The sequence below is a fragment of the Catharus ustulatus genome, chromosome 7, assembly GCF_009819885.2.
Source record: "Catharus ustulatus isolate bCatUst1 chromosome 7, bCatUst1.pri.v2, whole genome shotgun sequence".
Classification (NCBI taxonomy): Eukaryota; Metazoa; Chordata; class Aves; order Passeriformes; family Turdidae; genus Catharus; species Catharus ustulatus.
Genome location: NC_046227.1, coordinates 23,155,240 through 23,171,936, shown reverse-complemented (window position 1 = coordinate 23,171,936; position 16,697 = coordinate 23,155,240). Strand labels below are relative to the sequence as shown.

The 16,697-nt window shown below is 58.5% G+C and overlaps 2 protein-coding genes and 1 long non-coding RNA gene across 4 annotated transcripts in view; 1 reads left to right on the top strand and 2 right to left on the bottom strand.

The window, feature by feature from the left end:
• Window positions 1-646: 646 nt before the first annotated feature.
• LOC116998573 overlaps window positions 647-16,697 on the top strand; it is a 30,757-nt gene continuing 14,706 nt past the window's right edge. Inside the window, exon 1 of the long non-coding RNA XR_004418433.1 lies at window positions 647-1,420. This is a non-coding gene — a long non-coding RNA (uncharacterized LOC116998573). The remainder of the gene's footprint in view (window positions 1,421-16,697) is intronic.
• FEV (FEV transcription factor, ETS family member) lies at window positions 2,456-7,715 on the bottom strand. The gene is made up of 3 exons (XM_033064379.1): window positions 7,572-7,715; window positions 6,524-6,598; window positions 2,456-4,099 (listed from the first exon to the last, which is right to left on the bottom strand). The coding sequence occupies exons 1-3, from the start codon at window positions 7,621-7,623 to the stop codon at window positions 3,588-3,590; spliced, it is 639 nt and encodes a 212-aa protein (XP_032920270.1). The 5' UTR covers window positions 7,624-7,715; the 3' UTR covers window positions 2,456-3,587.
• Window positions 10,469-15,170, bottom strand: CRYBA2 (crystallin beta A2). Of its 2 annotated transcripts, XM_033064380.2 has the most exons (5): window positions 14,734-15,170; window positions 13,987-14,160; window positions 13,433-13,574; window positions 12,258-12,400; window positions 10,469-11,903 (listed from the first exon to the last, which is right to left on the bottom strand). In XM_033064380.2, the coding sequence occupies exons 2-5, from the start codon at window positions 14,145-14,147 to the stop codon at window positions 11,756-11,758; spliced, it is 594 nt and encodes a 197-aa protein (XP_032920271.1). In that variant the 5' UTR covers window positions 14,148-14,160; window positions 14,734-15,170; the 3' UTR covers window positions 10,469-11,755. The 2 variants fall into 2 exon arrangements, with proteins under 2 accessions (XP_032920271.1, XP_032920272.1); XM_033064381.2 differs by lacking the exon at window positions 14,734-15,170 and having other exon boundaries at window positions 13,987-14,230.

Genomic DNA, 16,697 nt, shown 5'->3' with positions numbered 1-16,697 from the left:
AATGGGCACCAGAGAGCTGGTGGCAGCAGGGACAAGGTTTGGGTATGTGGTGGCAGTACAGCTCCAGCACTCAACACATTGCCAAGGGACAAAGCATCTTTTGAAGCATCGCTGTTGCTTCCTTAGAGGGACTTCACATGGGATTTTGGAGCCTGACTGCCTGCACCTGCAGGCTCTGGCTGAGCCACACTTAGTCACGAAGCACTTTGCAGGGAGCCAGGCCAAAAGAAGGTGGTGTCTGGAGAGAGGATGTGAGTCAGCAGCTTAGGGGTAGGGGGCTGGGGAGCCAGTGCAGCTGGCATGAGGAGAAAACAAAACAGGTGGGAACTGGGAGAGCTGGAGAGGTGCAGAGAGTGGGCAGGGAGGCAGACTGTGTCCCCCAGGGCAGACATGGCCTGCCTGTACTGAAAAGGCTCTTCCCAGCATGAGAAATGAAGAAAGTGGCAACATGACTTCACTGAAATAGGAGAGGGACTAATCCACTATAGGTGGGCTGGAAGATTTTGGAGGAGTTGGAGGGGTCACCTGCCACGATGGCAAGAGGCTGAGGTCAGGGCAACCCTCTTGCCCTCTGAGCAAAGCCAGATACAAAGATAAATTTGATTTTATTTTTTTTTTAATAGAAAAAAAGTCCTCCTTCCTTTAATTACAGGGCAGCAGCAGAAGCTGCCAGGCCATGTGCTCTGCTCCCTCAGTCTTCCCAGCATAGGCTGAAGCCTTTTGGGACTGTGTTCCCCATCTGACCCTACACAGGGCACCCAAGGAGTCCCACAGGTAGGTTGGAAGCCCATGGGTGCCCTGAGTGCAGCTGTCAGCCCCATAAAATAGGCTCCCCACCGGCTGGTGCACCCCACTGCCAGAGACAGTGCTCCCCCACCTGCCCTCCGGGCTGGGCACCCCTGGTTAGGGCCAGGGATGATATTCCAGGGGAAGCTGTGCTGGGCTCGGCCCTGCTTGCCCATTGGCAGGATTTTGCTGCAGTCTGCTCCAAGCTGATGGTTTGGGTGACTAAAGAAACCTGCAGAAAGCAGCGCTGCTGGTGGACTGGGTCAGGTAGGGCTCTGGGGAGGGGGTGGCTGGGTTAGGTGAAGGTGGTGCTCTGTTCAGCCCTCCGATAAGCTCAGCGTGTCGTGAGGGGAGGTGGCTCCTGGGGATGGGAGCATCCCGAGTTGCCATGGTGACACCGGCTGCATCCTCAGGCAGGCGAGAGCATCGCTGGTGCAGTCCCGCATGGGTGTTCCCCGTCTCTCCTCCCCGCTTCCGTCCTGGCTGCCGTCCCTGGGGAGCGCAGGGCTTTTGGCGTGGCACCCCGGGGACAGAGCGGTGGCACTGTGCCAGCTGAGCTCAGAGCAGAGCGAACGAGCCGCCAGCCGCAGCCTGTTGCACTGGTGTGTGCTGCGGTCCTCCCTCTCCCAAAAAGGTAAGTGCCCCTTTTCCCTGGCACGTCCCGCCTCCAATCCAGCAGCGATCCGGGCTGCAAGGTCGGGTGTGAGGCGGGGGCTGGGCTCACCTGGGCTTCCCTAGTGCGGACGCTGGCAGAGAGACGGGAAAGGGGGAGGAAGGGAGGAGCTACTAGTGACCCACATCCCTTAATCCGTGTCCTGCCCTGCGTCACGCAGTTACCTAAGCCCTGAAGCAGGCTTCCACGGCAAGGGCACAGCCCTCTGCCCCATCTCTGAGGGAGCCAGTTGTGGCCATTTCCCCCGTTTTGTCCTTGCAAAATGAAACTTTGGGGCAGGGGATGTCTCCAGCCTATATTGGCACTGGTTGTGTGGAGGTATCTACTTCTTTTCCCCTTCACTTCCCCCCCTGCCGTCCCAGGAACCAGTTTGTGCAACACTCAGAAACCCTGGAGGTAGGGATAGCCCCCTGCCCCGCCCCTGCAACTCCTTCTGCTCTTATGTGCTCTTTGCTAGCAGCATCAGGTCCCCCCACTTCCCACCCTGAGCCCTCCCCAGAGGACACACTGACATCAGATCCCACTCCCTTAAGCTGATTAGGGCAGTAAGGATGCATTGGAGCAGATGCCACCAAGGCTATGAGAGTGACCAGAACCTGGAGGGATGCAGAAGGGGCAGCATCGAGCCCCCAGATCTGGGAACTGCCGTGATCTGGGGCATGAAAGGAGAGGAGGTGGCTGACCACTCCTTCCATGGGCTGGGTAGGTGCATGACTCCCCCTACACAGCCAATTTGATCCCTATTGCAAGCCGGGGGGCCTGAGAACAGCATATGTGGCTTCCCTGAAGGGGTGTCTCAAGTAACCCAGAGGTTTCCAGCTCTGTCCTATCTCTTTGTAAGGACTGTAAGAACCAGAGGTGATGCCTGAAGGAAAGATGATGCAGACAATGCATCCTTCCCACCCCAACCCTGAAGGTGTTCTGGCTCAGATGGGAGAGGATTTGCCGGGTGGCTCCCCCTCTTGCCAGCTGCCTTCAGACAGGAGAGGACACAGGTCACAGCACCTCTCTGTTTTATTGAAGACCAATCCCACCCTCCAGCCAGTGCGGAGCTCAGTGTGCCCAGCTCTTCTGCATCCACTGGGCCAAAGTCCTGCTCCAGAGGATGAGGGCAGCTCCTTGAACCCAGGAGGAGAGACCCAAGGCTGCCCCTTGGTGCCTGGGGCTCCCAGTCCTGCTGTCATCCCTTCTTCTTTTCTCCACCACCTGCACTGTGTCTCCCTTCTTCCCACTTATGGAGGGTGTCCCACCAAGCCCTGCATGTGAGGGGCTAAGACTGGAGTAAAACTGGAACATTATCTTGGAAGTGATGAGCAGGACATGGGCTTGTATGCAGAGTGTCAGGGACTGTTTGGTGTGATCCTTGGGCACTCGGGAGAGGGCAGAGTTGCAGAGACCAGGCTGTGCTGCCTCCAGGCTCTGGCCTTGCCCTGAGGACTGGCAGAGCCCCACAGTTGTCCCTGGTACCTCCTACCCCAGATCCCTGCCCTGGGTATGAGTGAACCTATAAAAAGCATCTGCTCTCTGGAACAAGGCTTCTCCTGAGGTCTGAAGGAAGCTGCCTTCAGGCAGCAGGTATAGGAGGGATGGAGAAAAGGAAGCCTTTGGAGACAAAGGTGAGGGCACCAAGTGGTCAAGGAAGATTCTCTTTCCCTGTTCCTGCTCAGTGGGACCCTCATTCATGGACACAGCTGCCCTGGGGCCCCAGCTCCTGGCTCCTCTCTGCAGGGAATGGGAGGGCAGGCACAGGCTGGGGGCAGAGCTAAGGACATTCATGGAGTGAGCAGCATGTTGCGAAGAAAAGGTGGGGCAGTGTCCCTGACAAGAGAGGAGCCCATGGTTTTTCCTTCCATTCACACCCTGCTTTAGGTATCCACATCTGTTCCCAGGATCATGGACACTTCCTCATCTTAAATTCAGGTGACTTCCCTCCTCCAGCCACCCACATCAGGGAACCAACCCAGCTATCCTGCAAGCAGCCCCCTATCCCCCACACCATGTCAAACCTAAAAGGGGGCAAGTGAGAGCAGGGCACAATCCCATCCCCCATCCCTCCCCACTGAGCTTCCCAAATCCACAGCCCCATGCTGCCAGGGACATGGAGCATCCACTTGGCACAGCTGAGCCTCTAATGGTAATGGTTGTTCATGTTGTTGAGGTGGGAGGCTGCCATGGCACTGAACGAGGCTGAGGGCTGGAGCCCATGCCCAGGGTAGAGGGATGGGCTGGAGCCAGGCCAGTAGGAGAAGCCAGCTGGTGTCACTCCCGAGGTCATGAGGTTGAGTTTGGAGATGCCCGAGAAGGGCAGTGGTGCCAGGTTGCCCTGAAATTTGTAGAGAGTGTGATCAGGGGTGGTTGGCTGGCACACCTGTGCCAGCCCGTGGAAGTCGAACTTGTAGGCGTAGCGCTTGCCATGGACCTTGGTCATGATGTTCTTGTCGTAGTAGTAGCGCAGTGCCCGGCTCAGCTTGTCATAATTCATGTTGGGCTTGCTCTTCCGCTCGCCCCAGCGCCGCGCCACCTCGTCAGGGTCGATGAGCTTGAACTCCCCGTTTGTGCCTTCCCAGGCGATGCAGTTCAGGTTGGCGCGGTCCGAAAGCAGCTCCAGCAAGAACTGCCACAGCTGGATCTGCCCGCTGCCTGCAAGGCCAGGCCCCAGAGAGTTAAAGCTCCCTCCCAGGGCACAGGGTGAGGGACAGGATGTGCCCCAATCCCCTTGACCCACTGCTATGTTGCCCTCTCCCGCACTCAGGTTTTGGCTGCACCTCATCATATCTTCCCTGCTTTAGACACGTAAGGTGGTAACAAGGCTATGTCTCCTTTGCAACATCCCAGCCCCATCCTACACCCCAGGTATGAGAAGATGTCCCTGCACCTTGGGATGGAGTAGGAGTGCTCAGAGGTCAACACAGGTTGCAGTGTTGACCTCTGAGCACTCCTACTCCATCCCAAGGATCTGGAGGGTCTTGACTCAGAGTCTCCCCATTCCTCCCACCCACATTCATACACCACTGAAGCTGAATACCTGCTCATTTGTTTTCGCGGGAGGACGTGGCCTTGTTCTTTAACTGGCAGAACCCAGATCTATCCCAACACAAATACTCCCCACTGCCATGTCTGCTTGAAACTGGGCTGGTGTCACGACACAGCCCCTGCTCTAGGGACACTGTGCCCTGCACAGATGTCTCCATGGTCAGCTCAAATCAGGATGCAACACTGATCTGAACTACACTACAGAGAGACACATACAGGTGTAGGGGAGGGAGAGACGAGGGCACAGCATGACCTCCTGTGGCTTTGAATCAGGCGACAATGATGTTCCTTATTTCCAGAGGAAAAATGTCCCCCCTGAGCCATGGCCATTGCATCTGCAGCTTGCACTGAGAAGTATCCTCAGTGGGTGCCCGTGGTGCCTCTGTGCCAGGCTGTGCCCACACTGGAGCCTGACACACCTCGACATGCCCATGGTGAGGCACAAGGACATGCTCCATCGAGTCTGGGCAGAGGTCATGAGAGGAGAGGGAGTCTGGACCTTTGGACAAGGAGGAGTCCTGCTGCTGGAACCCAGCCATCCTGCAGAGCAGCCCTGCACTTACCTAGACACCCCACTCTACCTCCTCTGAGCAGCATTCCCTGCACATCACTGCTCCTGTTGCCGGTCCTTGCAGCACAGGCTCTTTTCAGAGCAGAGGACGTGTCTTTGCAGTTATCCCTGTGCTCTTCTAACATTATTTTGTCTAAAGGTGCTTGGACCCCGTGCAGAGGTTTAGCACCCATGACCTCAGCAGCAAGAAGCCCTACAGCTCTGCTACATTTCCCACAAAAACCGCATCTTGTTCTGCTTGTTTTAGACCCACCTGTTTTATCTGGCACTCCCTGAATCTTGTTCTAGAAGAAGCAGTGAACAGCTGTTCTGCAACCATCCCCATTCCACTAAAACATGCCAGCCAGGCGGTTGAGCCCAGGTCTTTCCAAGGTGTTGTATTTCCTAATTCCCCATCCTAGGACCAAGGTGGGGGATCTCTCCTCCCTAGGGTGCATCTGCAGCCCTTGCCTCCTCTCCATCACCACAGCCCCCACCCTGGCCTCCAGCTATCTCCCACCCGTGGGTGTTCCACCCCATGCAAGGAGGTCAGGGAGCTGTTGGAGGGTGCATCTACGTGAGGTGGTGAGGCTCGATTTTGCCTGCCACAGGGTTCCACGATAATGCACCTGAGAGCTCCCTAAGGAAATATCCAGGCACCCAAAAAGATCATTCTCACTGCAGCACAGTGTTTAGAGTACGGCTGGGTAGCCTGCAGTGCAGAGGCAAAAAGATTCCCCCGGTTCCATTTTTTCTCCCTCTCCCGCCACTAAACCAGGGCTCCGTTTTTCCTGCTTGGAGCACCCCTGGTCTCTGTCTCCTAGCAAAAAGGCAAGATACTGACCCAAACACTACAGTGCTGCTCCACACCCAGCCAGGCTCTAGGCTGCTCCCTGGCCAGCACTGGCCGATGCCTGTGACTCCTGCGCGGGTTGTTCCAGGTGGATGGCTCCGGTTCCCGGAGACCCATCACTTCCCAGCCCTGTCCGAGCCCCAGCACTTCACTGGCAGCTCCCTCACGAATGGTCTTAACTCTCCTCTCCACTCGCAGGAACGGATCTCCCGAGCCCGGATTAGCCCTCCCCACTCCCGGGATGGCTGGCAGCTCCCTCCTCGTCGGATGTCCCGGAGCTCCTGGGAGACCGGAGTTAGGACCCTGCACTCTCCCCGCTGCGGGGCTCGGGGGGATGAGTACCCCGCTCCCCACTGATGCTACGGGACAGGAGCTTCCGACCGTCGGGGCTCGCCGCAGTCCCCATGGGAATTGACGGCAGGATGCTCCCAGCCCGAGGCACTCGCATCAGCAGGGAACGGGGGCTCCGCGGTGGCTGTGTCCTGCATGGACAGTGCCCGGCAAAGGACGGGAAAGGGTCTCCGGTGGCTGCTGGGCGGGAGAGAATGCGAGTGCCCGAGGGCTCCCCGCTCCGTGCCGGCCGAGGGGAGCGGGGCCTGTCCAGGGGAAAGGGCAGCGCTGCTCTTACCTTTCTGCACGCCGGGGCTGAGGGACCCCCACGCCTGGCTCTTCCCGTCTTTGAACAAAGTTTCCCCGACAGGATCTGGGGGAAAAAGGGGGCGCGGGTGGGGTGGAGGGAGGGCTGGACCCCCCAGCGCCCACCCGCGGGCAGCGTCCCCGCAGCCCCCGGCCGCTCCCCCTTGCCTGCCCCGCCGCTGCGGCGAAGCCAGGAAACGCGTCCAGGAAAAAGGAAATCCGATTTCCGACCCAGCCGGGGAAGCTTTTAAATAGGAATAGAAGATCCCGTGGGCTGGGGTAGGGAAGAGAGAGGGAGTGAGGGAGAGAGCTGTGGGTCAGGAGGAGAGGGAGAGGAGGCAGGTGGGTGGCAGGATGGGTGACAGGAGCAGTGGGTGGAAGGAAGAATGTCTGTCGGCATTTGGGGAGTGGACCGCTGTGGAAAGGAGAGATAAATGGATAGATGGATAGAAGGAAGGAAGGAGATGGGTGAATGGATAGAAGGGCAGAAAAGACGATGGTGAGTGGGTAGATGGAGGAAAGAAAGTACGAGAGATGGACAGATGGAAGGGCAGGTAATGGATAAGATGATGGGAAAACTGCTCTCAAAGTGGAAGGCACTTTGGGTAGATGGAGGGGTTGGCTGGTAGCAGGGATGGAAAGGGGGATGCAGGGACAAGTGGGTGGGGTGGAAGGATGGATGAAAGAACAGGGGAAGGGTGGGTGGGTAGGTGGGTGGAAAGATGGGTTGAAAGAAAAGAAGGGTGAATGAAGAGATGGATGAAGAGAAGGGCGACGGTGGGTGGATGAAGGACGGGAAGATGAGTGTGCAGGTGTGGAAAGCTGTGAGGACAGCTGAAAGGAAGAAGAAAGGGATGGTTGTGGTGCTAGAAGGCAGGAAAATAAAATGGACAGAGGGAGAAAGGATAACAGGGTGGGCGCTGGAAGGAGATGGGGCAGAGGAGAGCCCCAGGGCCTCAGCGGGACAGGGCGGGCAGGGGCTGGGTGCTGTGCGGTGCACGGCGCTGCCGTGGGGCAGCGGCCGAGGGATCCGCCCGTACCTGGCAGGTACATGTTGAGCAGCAGTGGCACCGCTCCGGTGCCGTGTCTCATGGCAGCTGTGGGGGCGGCCCGCGGGCTGCATGTTTTAATATTCCTGCCCCTATTATTATTATTATTATTCCACTTTATCAGGGAGCAGCTGATGGCGAATAAATGGCAGCGGGACGGGCAGGGGACGGGCAGGGGCCGGGGGAGGCGGGGGAGGGGGGAGTTTCCAGGCAACTCGCAGGGGCTGGGGCCCCGGCTCCAGCAATTTCCTCCGCTGTAATTAAAGCGGGCGCTGCCCCCCCCTCCCTCCCCCCGCTATCGGGCCCGCATCAGACTTTAATCACGGCCGCGGGTTTCTATGGAGAGCGGTTCGGGCCGCTTCCTGCCTCTTCCGCCTCCTTAACTCTTCGCAAACACGGCGCTGACATCCCAGCTGGGAGCGGGCTCGGACACTGCCTGGAGACTGCCCGGGCCCGGCCGCCCACCAGCATCTCTCTGCATTTCGCTGTCCGGCACCGGCATCAGCACCGGCACTGTCCCCTGGCGTCCGGCTCTCCGAGCCGCAGTGCTGCTGGCCGTGGGTGTCCGTGCCTGCCCCTTGCCCAGCTCAGCATCATCAGCACAGTCCTGGGGTCTCCTTGGCGTTCAGAGCCCTGGTGAGTCCCCACCAGGTCCCTCCACCTCCAGGACAATGGTCATGGAGTTCCTTTGCAGTGCCCAGAGTTTTGGGGAGGGTAAGTGCATTTCCAGCAGTTGGTGGCACCAAGTCATACCACAGCTCTGCCAAATTCCTGACTCCTCTGTGCCCTTCTGAATAGTCCCTGGCCCAGCGACAATTAAGCCTGTGACCATCGCACAGCACCCAGCCCTATCCCAACCTGTTGCACATCTTTATTAGGCTCTGTAGAAGCAGAATGACCACATCTTTGTCTGCTTGTCCTGTGCAGCACAGGATACATCCTGAAGACAGGAGGACATTTTGTGGAGAAACTTATAATGGAGCAAGGTGATACCAGCTCCGGAAAAGTCATCTGGCCGGGTTTTTCCCAGTCACCCATGGCTCCAGCTGCTATATGGGCTTGTGGGGTGCTGTCAGAGTCTCTGTCCCCCAGGTAATGAGTGGACCTTCCACTTGGGTCCCACAGCTTGAGGCAGTCAGGTAGTGTGCCAGCAGCTGTCACCAGTTCTACTCCATGAATCCAACACTGCACAGCCAAGCTCACAACTTCTCCTGTAGTGTTTCATTGATGTCTGGCAAAAGGATGAGCTCTTATGCTGGATTTAGCTGCCTTTCTGGAAAGAGATCATTGCAAGATATGAAATCAGGATACGGCCATGCCAGACTCACTGTTATTATTTATACTGCAGCCAGAATGTGCCTGCTGTGCATAAGAAGCTGCACCCCAAGGGGAGCAATGCCCAGTTGGGGTGGAACAGCCCAACAGAGCTGCTGTCTCCTCTTGGCAGGGGGTGTCCAAAGTGTTTAGGGAACAGAGGGTCCCTTGATGACTGAGCTCCATCTCTGCTCCAGGGGCTCCACCTCTGCTGTCTATCTCCATCATGGACAAAGAGCAGATGCTGGCAACAGGAGACAAGAGTAGAGACCATGGTATTCCCCCAGCAATTCCCCACCAATCCTGCTTGGATATAACAGCCTCTTAAAAGTTTCTCTAACCCCAACTTCGTCCCTGATCTCCCCTGAACCTCTCAGTGGGATGTCGAGCTCTGTACAGCCCAGCAGCCCTGGCTGCTCCCTGCATCCCTTCCTCCCCAGCCCCACAAAGTGCAGCTCTCACAGCAGTGGCTCCACAGCCTCCCAGACTTGCTTTCGCTGCCTGAGTCACTGAAACAAACCGCAGGCAACGGAAAACAAGCCCCGGAGACGGCGGGTTGAGGTGGGGAGTGTGCCAGACCCACCAACACGTCCTCTTCTGGCAGCCTGGGTGGCCACGATACTCATCCTGCGAACCTGCACGGTGGAGGGCATGGAGGGGGTGTCTGGGCTGAGGGACATTGCATCAGCCCAGAGTGGGGAGGGGTCAGGGATGCAGTAAGGATCAGGCTGAGAAATAGGTTTAGGGTTGCAGGAGCTGTAGAAGGGGGTGCTTTGGAGGGCACTGGGGATGGAGACATCTGGGTCCCCAGGAAAGCCAGAGGGTGAGGGGCTTAAAGTGGGATGTGAGGAAACTGGGGTCTTTAAGTGATCTGGGGTCAGAGGTGTGCAGAAGGGCAGGGGGTGTCAGATCCTAAGAGCTGGCAAGCCCTGTGTCCATGTGGAGCTTTGGGAACCTGAGTGATGTGACCCCAGGTTCACGGAGGAGCTGGGACATGGGGGAGCTGGGGCAGACCCAGAGGATGGGGAAGGCAGGGTATATGAGAAATCCAGGAAACAGGGACCCATGCTCATGGGGGAACAAAGGACTGGGCTGTGGGTCTGAGGGGGATCTAGGAGATGAGGTTTCAGGTCTGTGAGGCTACTGGCAACAGAGCCCAGACATGTGGAATACCCAGCTGGAAGCAGCTGCAGGGTCCCTCCGGCTGCAAGAGGCATTCTGCCCCCCACCCCCACCTCCAGTGCTCTCGTCTCACCCCAAGTGGAGCAATAAGGACCCCAGACTTTGGAATGACCCCTGCAGCCCACCCCTACCTCCCCATTACAGCCCTACGTGCAGGTGCCCGGGAAAGCTTCACCTGTGAGCCGGCGTTGTGGAGCGGAGCCGAGCTGACGTGGCTCTGGGCTGGTTGCACCTGGCCAGGTGTGCCGGAATGTGTTTGTGCTGGGGGAGAGGCCGTGGGGGGGTGGGGCAAGTGGGGACACAGAGGAGACAGGGGAGGGCTGGGGGGCACCCTGGAGCCAGGATGGCATGAGGGATGGGGATACACAGGTGCTGGGTCTTCTGCACAGCAACACTGGGGCTGGAGGGGAGAGGGGGCGTACAGGGATACATACTTGTGTGCTCAGCCGTGTGCAGCTCACACACACACACACCCACCCACACACACACACACACACACACACCAGGGCTGACACCTTGTCAGCACATGCTGACACAGACACCAGGGCTGGGGTCTCTGTTACTACTGGAGAGCGGTGTGCACAGACTGATCCCCAACCCTTCTGGGACACTCCCTGTCTCAGGGCCAAGCATGCTTTTAGCAGGGTGGGCATCAGGGAAACCAGGTATCTGAGGGACTCAAAACTTTTCCAGCATTCATCCATGTCCTGGGTGTGGAAAGCACCTCAGGACTGAAAATCTGTACCCTGGGAGGGCTTTGGAGTGCCAGAGCAGGATAGAAGACAAGAAGGAGGAGAGGAGGAGGAAGCGATGTCCCGGTGCAGGGAGTACCTCAGGATAGGTAGCCTGCACCCCAGGAGGTTTCAGAATTCTGGAACCAGATGGAAGAGGAAGAGGAGGCTGGGAAAGGGTGCTGGAGAAGGAGGAGGCTGGGTGGGGCTGCCGGTGTCCCGGAGCCGGATACTGGCACGGATATGCTGGCGTGGCAAGGCTGGGGGAGGATACACACGCCTGCGAGCATCAAGCCAAGCCCCCTAACACCTGTGGAACCTTCCCTTCCCCTGACCTCTGCAAAACTCACCTCCCGTCCAGCCCCTCTGTGCCAGTGCCCCCAAAGTGGACACAACTGTGGCTGCCCCATTTGTTGTCAGTGTCCCACCCTGTCCCTGATTACCCCTATGTTCTTCCTCCTTCCCAGGCCCACAGGAGGCAGGGACCACCTTCCCTCTTCCAGAGGGGTGTAGGGGAAGGAGACCTTGAGTTTGAAGACTTTGTAGCAATCAATTTCCACGGCATTGATCCTGGCAGGAGAACCCAGGGCACAACCCTGCTGGATGCCTCTTCCCAGGCACAGCCCCCTCCCCCCTCTATCCCTTTCTTTGCCCAGCAAGTTCCCATTTTTCCAGCCAGAGCATTACAGGAGTGGAAATGTGCACGGACAAGAGGTGGGGTGCAGAGAGCTCAGCCCAGGGTGGAGCTGGCCATGAGCCCAAAACTGCCTGGGGAAGGGGAAACCTCACCTTTCACCCCACAGAGGGTCCTCCCAGCATGGCAGCCCCCTGAGCAGCAGAGCAGAGGCAGGAGCACTCTATTTTTTGACAAATGCCTTTATTTGCTACTGGATAGAGGTCTATTGCACAGCAGCCTGGAGGCTGCAGGGCACACAGCCCTGCCCCTGTTCAGTGCTGGACGCGGCGGATGGATTGGATCTGGTTGGTGTGGGCCTGGCTGCTGTATTCATTGTACTTCTTGAACTCGCCGTTCTGTCTGTCCCGCTCCAGCACGTACTGGTAGCCCCTGTATCCTGGGTACTGGTATGCCACCCACCTGCAGGCAGAGCCTTGGCTCAGAGCCTCAAGCCAAATCATCCCATCCCATCCCATCCCATCCCATCCCATCCCATCCCATCCCATCCCATCCCATCCCATCCCATCCCATCCCATCCCATCCCATCCCATCCCATCCCATCCCATCCCATCCCATCCCATCCCTCTGCTTTCCCTCGGAGGAGAGGGACAGAAAATACCCAATGGCTCGTATTTTCAAAGAAAAGGTATCAGGAAGGCATCCCTTTTTTGAGGGGGTCCCCCTTCCACATCCAGGAGTTTATGCAGGAGGCAGGTGCTTGCTGAACCTCTGCTCTTGGCACCCCCCACTCCCTGCCCCACTGGCTGCACTCACGCTCCAGCGTTCACTTTGATGGATGCCACCTCCTTGTTGCCCCAGCCCATGGCCTGCAGTGAGGGATAGTCGTCACTCAGCTCAAACTTGTGACCCTGGAAGTTCTCAGCCTCGTAGAGGATGACTTTGCTGTCATTGTGGTTCTGCAGAGAGAGAGCTGGAGGTCAGCAGGAATGGGTTGGCTTGTTCAGGTATAGGGGATGGGGCATCAGTGGACACACACCAACGCACTTTGAGAGGCCTGGGATCATGACCAACTTTGGTGTGATGCATGGGGATGTCCTTCAGCCTGGCACCCCCTCACTGGGACACCCCAGAACTGCCCTGAGGATGCTGCTTTCATGTCCCTGTGGTCCCAACGCACAGCTGTCAGCGACAGTTAGGGGCTGCAACCTATGGACCTGCACAGCATCACCACACTCCCCAAAGTTGCAGGAGGGTTCAGGGCAAGGCAGGATGCTGAGAGAGGTCCTCTCAGCTCTGTGGGGCCTTTCTGGGTGCTGGACATGGAGGGGTTAATGGCTGGGACACTGAGTGATGCAGCACTGTCCCCCATGCCCAGCCCCCACATGCATCTATCTGCACCGAGGAGCAGTCCTGCCAGTAAGGAGTGATCTTATCGCATCCCCTTTATTAAAGCCTGAACATATCTGCCTGGTGATTATTAAAAGTTGGGGGGGGACCCCCCGCTCGGAGGCGCAGACGTGCCGCTGCTGCGAACACCAGCGTCTCTGCAGATGGAGCGATAGAGCCGCGTCTGCCTGGGCACGCCTCAGGTACCCTGCGTGGGAGGGGGACAGACCCTGCACCCCGAGCATCCCTGCGGTCCTGCCAGCTCCTCTCTGTTCATCCCATCCCCGAGAATCGGGGCTGGGGGACAAGGCCTTGGGACCCTAGTCTGGGAGGTGGCTCTCCAAACCGCAAAGCAGAAGGAGATCGAATTGTGGTTCAGGCTAGATTTTAGACCTAAAGCCCATCCCAGGATCTCTGCAGGGAGGTGGGAGCTGGTGGGTGCAGCTACTCCTCTGCACATACCTCTGTGTATACCCCACCCCTCCATCCCACGCCCCAGGTAAGCCATCCTTCAGTCCGTCCCTCATCGCCTCCATGCTGGTCTGCCTGGAGGAGGCTCTGCCTGCCCTGAGCCCTCCCTCTGTGCTGTCCCAGTAACTCACTGCGCATTTGACAGGCCGGAAGGAGAGGAGGTGCTCGGTCCGGTAGCCACTGTTCCCGCTCCAGGCCTCCCACCGGGGATAGTCACCCTTCTCCAGGATAAACTGCTGTCCCTGGTACTCAGGGTATTCGAAGCCTACCCAGCTGGAGGGAAGAGGAGGAAAACCCTCAGGGATATGTGACACAGTCCCCAGGATCAGTCAGGGATCAACTTCCCCTTCCTGGGGAGGGGACAGAGACATTCTGGTAGCTTATGGGTCTGTCACAGATGTTGGGGTCTTTGCTAGCAGCAAATATCCCTTTTGAAAGTGGGACTTCTCTCCCTAGAGCCACATCATTGCCTCCAGCCTGAGCCTTGGCTTGGTAAGGTCTCCCTGACTAGCAGATGGGAAAACACAAGGAGCACAAGCAGGGAGATCGCATGATGAGGCTGTGTCATAGCTGAGGAAGAACTTGGGTGTTCTGGCTCCCTAGCAGCTCCCAACAGTCCCCTGGGAGCAGTGGGTTTGCTGGAATAGGGTGTGCCAAGGGGCCGCGAGGCTGGCGGGGCACTTACGGGCCAGACTCCACCTTGATGGAGCGGATCTTGCGGAAGCCACGCTCCATGATGCTGGGGCACTCCATGAGGAATTCGCAGCGCTTGCCCTGGAAGTTCTCCTCCTCCCACACCGTGATCTTGTACTGCCCCAGGGTGTCCATGGCTTCACTGCTGGTCATACGGGTCGCTCGGCTGCTGGCAGAGCCCCACGTATCACCCCAGGGCAGGTGCCCACCATCAGCTCCCAGCCACCCTGCTGCCTGCCGCTGAGCCCGGGATGCTGGGATGCCTCATACATCCCATGCCACCGGCCCCTTGCCCTCCCAGGCTGGTGTGGGGGCATTTCCCATTCCCTTTCCTTCAGTGTTGGGACATCTCTGTCCAGTGAACTCGAAGTTTCAGGGGGAATTTGCAATGCCCCATCTCTCTATGTGATGTACCCAGGACTGCCTCAGTTTTTGTTCTCCCAAGCTCCCTGCGATGGCTCCAGGAGCTGTCTGGGTGCAGTGGCACTGCTGGGAGGTGGCGGTGAGCCCAGCTCAGAGGCGGGCGCAAGTGTAGCCCTGGGGTAGAGCAGCCAGAGGCTCTTCCATCCCTCCTGCCGGGGTCCCTCCTGCCCGCACAGGGCACCCCTGCTGTGCCACACAGCACCCCGCCACTTGCCCTTCCCAGGGCCAGGGTTGGGTGGGGGGCTTGGTGTGGGGTGAAGGGAGCGGGGCAGCGCCTGTGCAGTGGGGTCTTGGGGGCTCACAGCCTGGTACTTACTTGGTCGGAGGGCAGGGCACAGAGGCGAAGGTGGCGGTGCCGGCGCCGGCTTTTCCCCTCGCCCTTTATAGGCGGGCGCTGAAGTGCCGATGGTGCAGGCGGTCAGGGCGCTGTGTCAGCAGGCAGGGGATGGGGGGGACGGGCTGCTCACCCACCCCAGACTCCGGCTGTCCATTCCACTTAGGCAGTGTGGCGAGAGCGGCCCCCCCGCGCCCAGCCAGGCTGACAATGAAAGTGCTGGGCTGTGTTTGCGCAGGGGCTCAGGGCACAATGGGCAAAGGGCCTGACGCGCCGCTTTCCTTTCTGCCCCCGGACAATGTCCCCGCTTGGCCCAGGGATTAGGGACCCAGCCTTTCCCAGGGCACCCGCAGCCTTTGCCAGGGTTGAGGCTTGTGGGAAGGAGGTGCCAGGGTGAAGTGGGGATTTACCATCTGGGAGCTGAGGGGCACTGATGTCCTCACGCTGGAACACAGGGCTTTTCTGGGGCTGCTTCTGCCCCTCCACGTGGGGCTCTGCCACCATGGGTTCCTTTTCCAGTCAGGCCCCGCAGGGGTCCCTGTGTTGGCTGCAGACTGGGCACTAATGCACCCCAGTCACATGTTTGTAATGCCCTGAGTATTTCCTCTGGCTTGACAAAGAGCTCCCTTTGCTCCCACTCCCCTACCACTTGGGCAAGGGACACTATGAACAGCAGGAGGGGACCAGCTTTGGGACAGAGCTGTGTCCTTCACATGGACAGGAGTACCAGCCCTGCCTGGAACTGCACCGTGCCATGCAGCTATCCCCAGTGTCCCCTACCAGAACCTGGGATGGATGAGGCCAGCACAGGCTGGAGAAAGGAGAAAGAGTGCCCTGTTGAGCTGTGAAATCCTGGTAGGGCAGCTGTGTTTCTTGCAACATCCCTGTGCAGTCTGTGGGGAGGCTGGGCAATCTCTACCTTTGCTGGGCAGGTGCCACACTGGCCACTGGGCAAGGGCTGGGCCATAGCAACTCAAACCTTCCCAGGAAAACTCCAATCCTTCTGGGGGTCCTGGGCATGGGGTCAACACCACAAGAGACCCAGACATTGTTGGTTATGGAGAATGCAGTTTGGGCAGCTGGGGGGGTGATGTTAGTACACCTGGCATCAATAAGAATCGGGGACTGAGGGGTGGCAGCAAGGACGGGCTGGGGGCAGGACTCGGGGGTCCTCTTCGTGTCCTCCGCATTCTCGACGGCTCCGAGTCTCGGTGCGAGTCCGCGCCGATGCCTGCGGGTCCCAGCAGAGGGTGCAGCCTGGCAGCGGTTGGAGCAGGCTCCAGCTCAGGGATATTAGTGGTCCTTGCCCGGGAACAGGCGCTGAGGAGGCAACTCTTAGCTTGCGTTGCCTGAAGTGCTCCTAGCAGGGAGGGGGAGAACCTCTTGGAGCTGTCTGGGGAAGCAGAAGGTGGAGGGAAGGATAGGCATGCTCCGTGGAGAAGGAAGAGCAGACTTGTGGCCTGGGAACATCTTCAAAATGCTGGGAGACAGGTCTGGGCAGCCTTTAGGGAAGCCATCCCCTTGGCGAAGGTGAGGCAAGATGCAGAGCGAATGCACTGCAGGGTCCCCCCACGGTGCTGCCACCCCTTGCCTGGGCTGTGTGAACAGAGGTGTGAGGCACGGGTTAGTTTGGGGTGCTTGAGGAGTGAGGGCAGCTGGGGACTCTGAGGTGCAGGGCACTGTGGGGTGCATTACAGAGCCCCAGTACATGAGGCTCCACAGAAAAGAAGATGCTGCAAGCTGATATAGGATGAGCATGTGGAGCGTGTGGGGCACTGTATGGTTTGCTACAAGATCTGTGGGGCACTGGTGGTGTGCCATGAGGAGCATGCAAGCCCTTCAGCCATCCCCATGTAACATTTTGGATAAAAGCACTGGAGGGCGAATGGTGCAGGGAAGAAACCTGCATGCAGACTGTACTGGGTTTCAGACAGTACGCACTGGGA